This window comes from Thamnophis elegans, chromosome Z (genome assembly GCF_009769535.1).
Source record: "Thamnophis elegans isolate rThaEle1 chromosome Z, rThaEle1.pri, whole genome shotgun sequence".
NCBI classification, from domain to species: Eukaryota; Metazoa; Chordata; class Lepidosauria; order Squamata; family Colubridae; genus Thamnophis; species Thamnophis elegans.
The window spans coordinates 56,782,541-56,796,117 of NC_045558.1; the positions used below are offsets into that span (position 1 = coordinate 56,782,541).

The 13,577-nt window shown below is 37.3% G+C and overlaps 1 protein-coding gene and 1 pseudogene across 1 annotated transcript; both read right to left on the reverse strand.

Annotated features, from left to right (window-relative positions):
- Positions 1–3,332: 3,332 nt before the first annotated feature.
- LOC116522709 (zinc finger BED domain-containing protein 5-like) lies at positions 3,333–5,272 on the reverse strand. The gene is made up of 2 exons (XM_032237730.1): positions 3,966–5,272; positions 3,333–3,917 (listed from the first exon to the last, which is right to left on the reverse strand). The coding sequence occupies exons 1-2, from the start codon at positions 4,981–4,983 to the stop codon at positions 3,337–3,339; spliced, it is 1,599 nt and encodes a 532-aa protein (XP_032093621.1). The 5' UTR covers positions 4,984–5,272; the 3' UTR covers positions 3,333–3,336.
- Positions 5,273–6,595: 1,323 nt separating this feature from the next.
- LOC116521164 lies at positions 6,596–7,948 on the reverse strand (annotated as a pseudogene).
- Between the last annotated feature and the right edge of the window lie 5,629 nt (positions 7,949–13,577).

The following is a 13,577-nucleotide window of genomic DNA, read 5'->3' on the forward strand; positions in this document are numbered from 1 at the left end:
AAGAAGAAGGGAGGGAGAAGGAAGGAGGTAGGAAGAAAAGGGGAAGAGAGGGAAAGAGCAGAAAGACAAAGAGGATGAAGTTGATAGGCAAGAGGAAGGGGGAAGGAAGGGAAAAAAGAGGGAGAGAGTGAAGATGAGGAAGAGGTTTTTGGTTTTCCAAAAAGCAGTGATTCTGATTAAGTTTTTTTGCTCAAAGAGGTGTTTTTTCATTTCATATTTGCCTTTTAAGAGGAGTTAATGTTATAATTCATGTTCTAATGTTATAAATTTTAATCCAACATTAAGTTCCGAGCTTCCAAGTCATTTATTTTTAATGAAAAAAATTTTTACTCAAATTTTTGTGTTAAAATGGGGGGTGCGTGTTATACGCCGGTGCGTGTTATACGCCGATAAATACGGTATTTTATAGAGGCAGGAAGCAGCTCTCAAGTCTTTCTTAATAGCCCACAGCAGATGCCAGCACTTAGGAGATAAAGATCTTATTGAAAGAAGAAGCCAACTATCTAGATGGCACTATTCATAAGCAAAGCATATGCTGCAGGCAGAAAAGCATTCAAGACAGGATATTTCAAAACGGCTTGCAACAAAGTTTGACAGCTACCAAAAACAGAGTGATAGAAGTAGAAACAGCCCCTCATGCTACATCCATCACAGGACAAAAGTCATTAGTCACAATAGGAATTGACCAATACAAACCTCTTCATTGAGCACTCCAAACTTCAAAGTCACAGAAACCTTGGAACTATTAAACAATAAGCCAGAGGTTGACCTGATTAGCTCAGACAAACACCTCGGATTTGCATTTCCTCTTTTGCCTATAGAGCCAGCTATGACCCCTACATGACCCCTATAGGAATCTGACAACAGCCAATAGAATATTAAAAGACATGTTCTTGCACAGGAACAGGAAGATCAAATACAAAGCCCAAAGAAGGTATAACAGTCCCCCTCTCAACTCCATTTTGTCAGCTTCCCAGAATCACATTTGGTTCTGCTTCATCAATAAACCATCTTTCCAACCAGCCTCCCATGTTTTTAGTGTCTTTCTCCCAGCTTGGAACTGAACCAGATTGATTTTTCTTCAAATATTGTATTTATTAAAACAATGGCAAAAAAAAAAGAGCTCAGAACATATTATTTGGAAGTATACAGAAGAGGCCTTCATCCCGCAGTGGATAGACAATGGCTAAAATGATGATGATGTCATAAAATCTACTTTAAAATGTGGAGAAACAGTTGTTAGTTTTCAGTACATGGGCATAGTTTGAAGTATGCTTTTCTTTCTGTATAATAATGCTAAGCAATATGGTAAAATTAAAATGAAATATAAACATATTCATAGTTAAGTGATAATTTTAGGTCAAATACAACAATTTTGTGGACTCTTATTCTAAAACCCGTGTCAAACCTGTGGGCTGAATTTGTCATGTGCTGGTCACCCCCAGTTTAGCAAAGGGAGAAAAAAGTTGTGATACATCACGTGATGACAAGACAATGCTAGTTTGACACTCCTGGCCTAAAACAATAAATTAAAAAACAACCAATTGTTGAAAATTACTAAGAATATTTCACTTTATGTAACCTCTGTATGATTTTATATACACACAAACATGCACAGAGAGAGAAAGAGAGAGAGATTTCTATTTTATTCACTTCCTTTCCATCAAAATGGATGTCAGCCAACATATGTTAACTTTAAAAGTTGCATTGTACGAGGGAATAACCATTTTACAAAGACCCCACACTGAGTGAATTTTGATCGCCAAGTAGAGACTGTTTCAGAAATGGTTGTTTTAGTAATGAAAACCTAATGAAGGTCATCCTTGGTAGAGTAATGATTTAATCAACTCGATGGTCATCCAGTACTGTGACTGAAAGCTTTAAAATAAACCATACTTCCAGTTAGAATTGGCCCTGGCATTTAATGATATTATTCTGAAGTTGGATTGCTTTCTCCATTGGATGGGGAACTAATTTTACTTGTTAGCAATGAATAGTATATCATGTTATAAAGGAATAAGTTGCCCCAATATCCTATGAATTGTACAGATTCAAAACATTAATTTTCTAGGAACCCAGAATATACTCAAACAATATTTGCTGTAATTGTTGCACCAATGCTAACAGTTTTTCACCAAACTACTGCTAAGGCAATTGTATTAAAATAATATTTTTAAAACTTTTTTTCCTAGTTCAAAAAAAAATTACCTACAGGAGGAATTTTACATTTTGATGGGATATAACAACTTTGAATGACCTTTCCTCTTAGAATCAATACATTTCTAAACATTCTCATCATGCTAGATAACCTTTGCTGACATCCCATTTGATAGCTTAGTAATTTTTTGAAACACTAACTTGGACTGTGTCCATCTTTATAAAGTAATACAGGAAATCTGCAATATCGGAATAGTGTACTGTACAAATACAGCATTCATAATGTAACCTATTTCTTGATTATATAGAAGTAAAACTTAAGTAAGTTTATACTAACACTACCAAAAATATTAATAGAACTACAGCTTCAGTATATTTAGAAAAGATAAAGTACTTATTTTTTAAAAAAAAATGAATTGAAATTATTTGAAGTTAAAATTATCAAATGTGTCCTGCTATAAAAGATATTTTAAATATATATCAGATGTGATAGGGTATATATAATATGTTTTGCTCAAACAAAGAATTGATTCTTTTCACTATGTGCAGAGTATTCAAATCTATAATATGTCAAATTGAACTGCATGTGATATTCATGCACTGTATAATTCGTAAACTAACATTATCAAAAAAGATGCTGAATAAAGTATATCTAAATATCGATCAATGGTCAAGAGGACAACGAAAAAATTTCCACTGTGGCAGCATAAAAAAAAGTTCCCAGCATAAATTTTGTATATTGTGTCTCCAAATATCCAGTCGTGCATTGAATAATAAATTTGAAAGAGAAGTGAAAAAAAGAGCAGATCAGAGATGGCTAAATTTAACAGATATATCTGTCATGCTCTTTTAATCTTCTTATATTTGATGAGGCCCAGTAGAAACAGCACATTGCTCACAAGGCCAAAGATAAATACCAAAGAGTAAAATGCTGGCAGGACATTGGAAACAAATGTTTGCAAACTCACAGAATCTGGTGTTCTAAGACAGTGTTTTTCAACCTTTTTTGTGCAAAGGGACACTTTTTTCATGAAAAAAATCACGAGGCACACCACCATTAGAAAATGTTAAAAATTTTTAACTCTGTGCCTATATTGACTATATATAAAGTAATTCTCTTGAATAGGAATCAAATAAACAAAAAGAAATTATTTTATAATTGTTCATATTTCTGTTTACTTAGTGCGAAACCTGGGCCTGTTTTTCTGAACATAAAGCTGATATTCTGGCAGGAATCGAAGAAAGACACACACGTAGCTCTTCATCAACAGCTCTCAGTCTCTCTCTGTCTTTAGTTTTTATAGCAGTCAGGCTTGAAAAGCTCATCTCACACAGATATGTGGTGGAAAATGGGAGCAATGTCAAAATAGCTTTGTTTGCCAGAACGGGGAACTCCTTGGCAGTATCCAACCAAAAACTGTCCAAAGGTAGATCAGCAAATCTTAGCTTGAAACCACAATTTTGTCTCAGTTCAGTTAGTTCCTCCTGCTCCTGTAAAGTCATGTCCTTTCCACCAATTGATGCTGAGCTAAAAGGGTCCCTAACCCAGTCAAGGCATTCAGTGGAGACCGAAGAGAAATAAAATGACAGCTTCTCCTCGAGAGTTTTTAAATGTTTAACTATTATCTCACACAGTGCAGCAGTGTGAACACCTTGCCATTGCTTGGTGAGTGTGAACATTTCAAGATTGCCACTTTCCACGTGTTGATGCCAGAGTTGCACCTTTGAACGGAATCCATTTATTTTATCTGTACTTGTAAGCAGGTTTTCATTTCGGCCTTGCATTCGTGTGTTCAGTTCATTCAGATGATGAAAAATATCTGCCAGGTATGCCAGCCTTGCACACCACTCATCACTTGCAAGCAGCTTTGTGTAATCTGACCTGTCATTTGTCAGAAACACTTTAAGTTCCTCCCGCAGCTCATACACACGAACCAAGACCTTGCCACGCGACAACAACCGGACCTCCGTATGAAACAGCAAGGTTTTATGCTTCGCTCCCATCTCCTCACACAAAGCTGCAAATATGCGACTTTGCACGGGTCGTGCCTTTACAAAGTTTACCATGCGCACAACATCATCCAACACAGGAACTAGGTCTGCTGGTAAAGTCTTGGCTACGAGGGCCTCACGGTGTAAAAAACAATGTGTAACAATCACATCTGGATTTCTTTCCTTCACTCTGCTTACAAAGCCTTTGGTGTGCCCGACCATGGCTGCAGCTCCATCGGTGCAGACACTTGTGCAGTTTTCCCACTTAAGTTCTCCTTGTTCAAGGTATTTTGATGTGGCCCGAAAAATTTCTTCTCCTGTTGTTTTTTCTGGCAATGCCTTGCAAAAAAAGAAGTTTTCTCTAATTGCATCACCATCCACAAAACGCATATTGGCCAAAAGTTGAGCATGTCCACTGATATCAATAGACTCGTCAAGTTGCAATGCAAATTTCTCACTGATACGGATCTTTTCCAAAACCACACTTTCGATGTCTGCAGACATGTCATTAATACGTCTGGAAATTGTGTTGTCTGAGAGTCGGACTTTGGCTATTTCCTTAGCTGCTTCAGGTCCTAGCATCTCCTCTACAATAGCTTTGCAGGCAGGAAGTATTAATGTCTCTGCCACAGTGTGCGACTTTTTTGACTTGGCTATAAGTTCAGCAACTTGATAGCTAGCTTTAAGAGCTCTTTCATTTACCTTTGTGGTTTTTCTCATGAAAGTTGCCTGTTTCTCCGTGTTTTCACGCAGGCAAACAAAATAGTCCGCATTCTTATTTTGAAGCGAAGGGTGTTTCGTTTGGAGATGGCGTTTAAGTTTACTTGGGACCATAGCACTGTTAGATAGCTTTTCACCACGCACAGTGGAGTTGGTTTCTTTGCATCTCCAGTGAAAGTAAATCCAAATGAAATATAGCTTTTGCTATATTGCCTTGTGCCAGAGAATTTGCTTGAGCTAACCATCTTTGCTTTCTTTTGATCCCCACTCATACTTGGGCTCTCATCTGGCTGCGAATTTTGTTCAGAGTCCAGTTCTTTCCTTTTCAAAAACTTGTCCATCACTGCAGTATCTGCTCCTGTCTCACTGTCACTCAGTACTTACTGCACTTGTCTCCTCTTTAAACAGGGGGCCAGTTCACGGTCCCTCAGACTGTTGGAGGGCCAAACTATAGTTAAAAAAAACTATGAACAAATTCCTATGCACACTGCATATATCTTATCTTGCATATATCTTATTTTCCCCCACATTAGGTTGGCAGTATAGTTACCCCCACATTAGGTTGTAGTTCCCCAACATTAGGTTGTAATTCCCCCACATTAGGTCCAGTATAGTCCCCCACATTAGGTCCAGTATAGTTCCCCCACATTAGGCCCAGTATAGTCCCCCCACATTAGGTCCAGTATAGTCCCCCCACATTAGGTCCAGTATAGTTCCCCCACAGACATACAGCCTTCAGCCACACAGTGTATTACTGAAGGCTGTATGCCTGTGTACTGCCCCACTTCGGTGCTCGGAACACCGAAGGAGACGCGCCGCTGGTAACACTTACCAAGTTGACCGCGCGTTCTCCTCGCTTCTCTGGTCCTACGCAATTGTTGCTGTGGGCGCACGCATGGGACGTCAGTGACGTCCCTGCGTGCGCTACCTCCCGGCGGTCCCCGCGTTTTTAAAGTAAACGCGGGGCCGCAGGGACTTAATAGAGGCATCCCTGTGTCCCAAAAGCAACTTTCGAGACACAGAGATGTCCCGAGGCAAAAACACTCGGCGGGTGTTTTTCCCACGGCACACCTTACACTATGTCATGGCACACTAGTGTGCCGCGGCACAGTGGTTGAAAAACACTGTTCTAAGACAAAAGAATCTGGTCTAACACAAAAGTAGCTTCGTTAAAAGTTTAGAGTTTTTTAGAGTTTTATTATTATTTATAGGCCGCCCTTTTCCCTGAGGGGACTCAGGGCAGCTTACAAAATATAGGGAAGGGGGTACAAAACAGTAAACATGAAACAATACATGAGTAAAAATAGTACACAACATTCATTCATCATTCGGGTGGGGACAGATTACGATCTTTATCCCCAGGCCTGACGGGATAGCCAGGACTTGAGGGCTGTGCGGAAGGTCTGGACGGTGGTGAGGGTACGAATCTCCACAGGGAGATCGTTCCAAAGGGTCGGAGCTACTACTGAAAAGGCTCTCCTCCGTGTGGTTGCCAGTCGACACTGACTGGCAGATGGAACTCGGAGGAGGCCTAATCTATGCGATCTAATAGGTCGCAGGGAGGTAATTGGCAGGAGGCGATCAAGTGACTTAATCCTTAAAGTTAAATCATATTTTTCTCTACACATGTTCTGTAAAATTGCTGAAATGTCTTCATTTCCATTAAAATGTTAATATGTGAAACTCTTCTGTCCAGAGGATCTTTATACAGAAAAACACAGACATTTCATGGATGGCAAAGGCTGATAACGTATTTTTTAAATTCACTAGCAAAAGCATAGATCAAAGGATTGATACAACAATGAACTCTACTGCAAGTGTTTCAGTCAGTTGCAATGCTATATTCATTCTCTTTAAATTGTCACAGTTGTCAGCAAAAAATGAAGTGTGAAATAACTGAAGCAGAAAAAAAAATGTTTGGGGCCCAGAAGGGGAAATAAATAACTGATGATGAAAATAATCCAGGCTTATTTTCTTCACATTTCTCGATTTTAATAGGGTACTTAAAATGGGTGCATAGCAGAAGATCACAATCATCTTTGGAAAAATCAGACCTATGAAGAACATTTTCAGTGTAAAAAACTCGTTCCATGCAAAATGACTTTCATGTGGAAAATTAGAAGTACAAAATTTCTTATAGTTTTCTACCTGTAACCTGAAAAAAACTAATCCTGGTGAGAAGACTAAACTTGCCAGACCCCATGTGTGAATGCTTGTAATTAAACCATATTACTCAGGATTTTAATGCAGATGTTAAATAAACTACATCTAAATATTGATCAATGGTCAAGAGGACAATGAAAAAACTTCCCCTGTGGCAGCATAAAAAAAAGATCCCAGCATAAATTTTGCATATTGTGTCTCCAAATATCCAGTCATGCTTTCAATAATAAATCTGAAAGGGAAGTGAAAAATTGAAAAGCAGATCACAGCTAAATTTAACAGATCTGTCATGCTCTTAATCTTCTTATATTTGATGAGATCAAGTACAATTAGCACATTGCCCACAAGGCCAAAGATGAATATCAACGAGTAAAATGCTGGCAGGACATTGGAAACAAATGTTTGCAAACCTACAGAATGACATGGTGCTAATGTACCATCCTAGTCAAATTCAGTGGTGGGAAATGTTTCATCACTTATTCCATTCATTGGAGGATTACTTGTTCCCTGTAACTGAAAAAAAATTATTTACATGTTAGAAAGAGACAAACATTTATTTGTGCCACAAGCAAATAATAAAATACAGAGGTTTCCATTTACAAGAAAACAGATTGAATCAATCTAAGAAAAAAAACAAGAAATAAAAAGTAGTTTAGTGTTCAACTGCATAATTGTTAAGGTACCATGCGACCAACTTACTGAAGATTAGACTAAACTACTAAACTGAAAAATGCTGTATTTGTGGAGAAAATGAAAAATATTTCTACTAATTGACCTGTAATAGATTTTGAGGTCATATAAAAGTTTTCAAGAAACAAATACATCCAAATGAATTCAGTTTTCTAAAACCTTGGATCACCCAGAATTGTGATCACAACGAAAAGTGATAAAAATAAATGACCTTACTGAGTACCATTTAGTCAACAAGATGCTCAGTTTTTGTTTGCATTCAAATTTGGATGTTTGAAAGGGGTCAGTTTTGGATCTTTAAACACTTCCTACCATTTAAAATTGAAACATCAGGCAGATGAGGATTCAGGTGTAGATTTATTTTTCCATAGCTACAAGAGAATGCAATTTTAGAGGCAATGTTAGACATTCTGTTTTATTTGAACAATTGTGTTCTGAATTTCTGATTATTTTTCATTGTCTTTATTATGAAGTGAAATCTCATAGTAGCATCAGGACTTTGCTTTCCTGTAATACAGCTACAATGTTCACTCTCCAAACTTTCAGATATAAGATAATAGTGATAATCTAATATCCACACTTCTCTCAAATAAAAAAATGCTGAGATCAAGAAGTGAAAATCAGTTTGTCATGACCCAATTGAGGGAAGTCACCCCTCCTAGAAGAATGAAATATATTGAGAAATATTTAAAAAGGCAGAATATTATATTTCCCTAAAGGGGAAACATGTTTCTAAAGACAGAAACTCAGAGCTTCAGCTCCCTGCCCCCAGCAGATATTTGGTGCCTATTGAGAAGGACTGGGCCAGCCTGTACAAAACAAAAGACTTTCAGCTCCAGGATGATGGGATTAAGACATGATCCTCCAGGACATAGTAGGATTATCTATCAGCAGAATTCACTGCATATAATCTCCTAAGGACATTGCATCTTCCTCTAGACTTCAACCAACTTCTCAGACAACCTACAGGGTTAGCTATGACCCCTACAACAGCCAATAGAATACATGTTATTGCATAGAAACAGGAAGCTCAAATACAAAGCCCAAATAAGATACAACTCCCCCCCCATTCTCAACTCCATTTTGTCAGTTGCCTAGAATCACAGGTGGTTCTCCTTCATCATTAAACCATCATTCCAACCAGCCTCCATGTTTCTAGTATCTTTCTCCCCGCTTGGAACTGAAACAAATGAATATTTCTTCCAACACAATGTACTCAATATAACACAGTACAATAGCAGAGTTGGAAGGGACCTTGGAGGTCTTCTAGTCCAACCCCCTTCCTAGGCAGGAAACCCTATATCGTTTCAGACAGATGGCTATCCAACATCTTCTTAAAGACTTGCAATGTTGAGGCATTCACAACTTCTGGAGGCAAGCTGTTCCACTGATTAATTGTTCTAACTGTCAGGAAATTTCTTCTCAGTTCTAAGTTGCTTCTCTCCTTGATTAGTTTCCACCCATTGTTTCTTATTCTACCTCTGGTGCCTTGGAGAATAGTTTGACTTCCTCTTTGTGGCAATCCCTGAGATATTGGAACACTGCTATCATGTCTCCCCTAGTCCTTCTTTCTCTTAAACTAGACATACCCAGTTCCTGCAACCGTTCTTCATATGTTTTAGTCTCCAGTCCCCTAATCATCTTTGTTGCTCTTCTCTGCACTCTTTCCAGAGTCTCCACATCAGTATTCCAAGTGTGGCCTTACCAAGGCATTATAAAGTGGTATTAACACTTCACGTGATCTTGATTCTATCCCTCTATTTTGCAGCCCAGAACTGTGTTGGCTTTTTGGCAGCTGCTGCACACTTCTGGCTCATATTTAAATGGTTGTCCACTAGGACTCCAAGATCCCTTTCACAATTACTACTACTGAGAAAGGTACCACCTATACTGTACCTGTGCACTTCATTTTTGTTGCCTAAATGTAGAACCTTACTCTTTTCACCATTGAATTTCATTTTATTAGATAGTGCCCAATGTTCAAGTTTGTCAAGATTCTTCTGTATCTTGAGCCTATCTTCTGGAGTGTTGACTATTCCTGCCAGCTTGGTGTCATCTGCAAATTTGATGAGTTCCCCATTTAGTCCCTGATCCAAATCATTGATGAAGATGTTGAAGAGTACTGGGCCTAAAATAGAGCCTTGGGGTTCTCCACTGCATACTTCCCTCCGTGTAGATGCAGTTTCATTGAGGACTACACGTTGAGTGCAGTTGATCAGCCAGTTACGAATCCATCTGGTGATGATGCTGTCTAACCCACATTCTTCTACTTTATCTAGTAGTAGGTTATGGTCTACCTTATCAAATGCGTTACTGAAGTCCAAGTAAACTATATCAACGGCATTCCTCTGGTCCACTAATTTTGTCACATTATCAAAGAATGCAATAAGATTAGTCTGGCATGATCTGTTTTTGACAAATCCATGTTGGCTTTTGACTATTACTTTGTTTGCTTCTAGGTGTTCGCTATTTGTTGCTTGGTTATTTTTTCCAGAATCTTTCCTGGTATTGAGGTCAGGCTGATAGGTCTGTAGTTTCCTGGATCTATTTTTTTCCCTTTTTTGAAGATGGGAACCACATCAGCTCTTTTCCAATCCTCTGGTAGTTCCCCGGTGTTCCATGATCTCTGAAAGATATAATTCAGTGGTTCTGAGATCTTGTCTGTCAGTTCCTTCAGAACCCTGGGGTGTAATCCATCCGGTCCTGGTGATTTGAACTCATCTAGGGTAGACAGGTGCTCACTTACTGTTTTTTTCCCTATTTCAATTTGTGTTCCTAATCTGATTTTTGTGGTTCTGTTTTTGATAGATTGGACTGTTTTATCCCTTTGTGTAAAGACAGATGCAAAACATGAGTTAAATAGTTCTGCTTTCTCCCTGTTGCTTGTCACCTTCTTGCCACTTTCTCCCAGAAATGGACCAATTGTTTCCTTAAATTTTTTCTTGTTTTTAACATGTTGGAAGAAGCTTTTTTGTAAATTTTTACTTTTGTGGCAAGCCTTTCTTCATTGTGAGCCTTAGTTTTCCTCACTTCATCTTTACAGGCTTGGGCTATTTGCTGATAGTTATGTCCCCCTCTTTCCACTTTTTATACTTATCTTTTTTGTCTTTCAATTTGTCAGAGAGTTCTTTATGCAACCATGCTGGTTTCTTTTGGGAGCTGTTATTTTTCTTCTTCATTGGTATTGTGCTAGACTGGGCTTTTGTAATCTCATTTTTCAAAATTTCCCAAGCTTCTTGAGTTGTTTTCCCCTTGAGGATTCTCATGCATGGAATTTTTCCCAAGCTCTCTCTAAGTTTATTGAAATTAGCTCTCTTAAAGTCCAAGACTCTAGTTTGACTTTGTTCTACTACTTGTGTTTGCATAATGTTGATGTACTCACTTCCGTTCTTTTTACTTTGAATTAAAAAGCTAAAGAGTGATAGAAAAAAAGGAATGTCATTGTAAAAAATGCAAAATCCATATTTGTAAAATACATTTATCTAAGAAAAATATCCAAAAGTTGGATGCAAGTTTTTGAGTTTCCAAAATTGTTCTTTAGGAGTAGAAATTATAAATCATGGATGATTTGTATACATAATAAAACAGCTGCTCCATTGTTTAAGCTTAATCTTTTGCCCTATCTCTTGCCACCCATGTTTTAACAAATGTTAGGCAGCTATATATTGTACCATATAGTATAAATTCTGCATTTTTCATCAAGAATAAATGTCAGGATTCCAAGTAACAAACCCAAAGCAATCAAAATCCTGAAGTCTAGAGTTTCCTCTATAATGTCATATTAACACAGCTGGTAAAAACCCGACTTGAAGGACCTGAGGTGTTCCCCACCTAAATCAAAACCAATTCTTGCCCCCAGGTCACACGTCCATCACATGGTCCAATCAGGTCATAGTCCCATCGCTGGCTGACTTTTGTCCATGCCCCTCCCAACACCTGGTAGGAGGTCCTTGGCTCCCACGGGAAAGAATGTTATTTTGGCTACACATCCCCCAGCAATCTCTATCTCCCTCCTCACATTCCCACAGCTCCAACAAGCCTTGCTGTAGCAGCCCTGAAGATGCTCCCAAAATGGCTTCAGGGCTGACAATAAAATAATTACCTTTATTTGCTATAAGTATCTGAAATAGTCTATGGAGAGACACATGGTATATGAATAATGTAAGAAGGAATCATCACAAGTACTTTTCTATACATATTTCATCTTCAATATTATTCACCTAAGAACAGTATGAGAACTTTTTCAATGGAATTCTTTTACTACTATTAGATCTATGAGAAGAGTATATCCATATGGCAGGAATTAATTGAAGAAAATAGCCTCAATTGTATTTGTATGCTCTCATAGAAATGAAACAACATCATCATCTGAAGGGGAGAAAAATTTAAAAAAGAAGCATGGAAACGAGACATTAATAAAAATCTTCATATTGATAGTACAACCGTACTGAAAAAAATCAAGTGGGGGAAAATTGAATCTAATTGTAGAAACCTTTTGTGAAGCGTTCCAGATTTTGTAGTTACTGAATATGCAGAGGAATATTTTGCAACTTCACATTACCAGCAGAATTGTAGTTCCTACATACAGTTCTGTGAAGAAATAGTAGTAGATCTATGGGAAACTATTACAGAAATTGTAGCAAACATATTACAAAAAAAACAAACAAGAAACAGGAGGGATATAGATGAGGTATATTGAATTCATACGAATGACGCCAGGAGGCATAGGCTTCCAAAACAAATACACGTACTTTTCACTAGACAATCAGTAAGTGATGAAGTATATAAGAAATTAAAAGGAGAACAAATAACATACAAAGGAAGAGAGATACAAATTCTGAGACAGATTTTTAGCCTCTTTTTTGAGGTAAAAAGGTGCGTCTTATACTCCCAAAAATACAGTAACCAAGAAATAAAGTTATTAAAAATAAAAAAGAGGAATATAAAATGCAAGCATTCGCAGATGACATGGTATTTATATTAGAGGAGCCATTAGAAACAGGAACTAAATTGAAAAATAGAGGAATTTGGCAAAGTAGCAGGACTTAAAATTAATAAGAATAAAACAACAATCATTACAAAAAATTCTCACTAAAAACAAGAGCAAGAATTAGAGAAAATTATGGGAATGTAGATAGTAAAAAAAGTAAAATATTTAGGAATTTGGCTGGCGGGAAAATATTCAACAATTAAGGAAGATAAATATGACAAAATGATACAGAAAATAAAAAAGGATTTGGAAAATTGGAAGAAAATGCAAATATCATTAATGGGAAGAATTGTCATTGTCAAAATGAATGTACTACCCAAAAATTTGTTCTTATTTCAAAAGTGGTACCAATCAATTTAGGGAATTTTTTTTTTCATAGATCTAAATAAATTAATAGCAGAATTCATTTGGTTAGGGAAAAAGTCACGAATCAAACTAAAATTACTACATGACAGCAGAGAAAAAGGAGGTTTTGGACTCCCGGATTGGAAGCTCTACTGTCAAGCAGCAGTTCTCACCTGGATAAGGGATTAGATTAATTTAAAAAATAGGAGAATACTAACAATAGAAGGATATAATTTAGAACTGGGTGTGCATGCCCTTATTTGGGACCATGACAAAACTCATGATTACTTCCAAAGAAACGAAATCAGAAATGCTCTATTTCAAATATGGTCAAAAATCAAAAGAAAACATTACAATAAAATTTGGCTATCCACTATGGAAACACTAATCTATCTGAACGTATTAGACACAAATAAAATAATTAGATACAAAGATATATTAGATAATCAAGAAAGGTTGAAAACAAGGCAAGAACTGAAATATGAGGGAATAGATACAGACTGGGGGCCATACCTACAAA

What these genes read in the sequence shown, in the direction of transcription:
- LOC116522709 (XM_032237730.1), bottom strand. Translation starts at nt 4,983, where the DNA reads ATGGTCCCAAGTAAACTTAAACGCCATCTCCAAACGAAACACCCTTCG. An exon ending in CCTGGCAGATATTTTTCATC is followed by an intron (nt 3,918 to 3,965) that starts ATCTGAATGAAC and finishes ATGAAAACCTGC; the next exon opens with TTACAAGTACAGATAAAATA.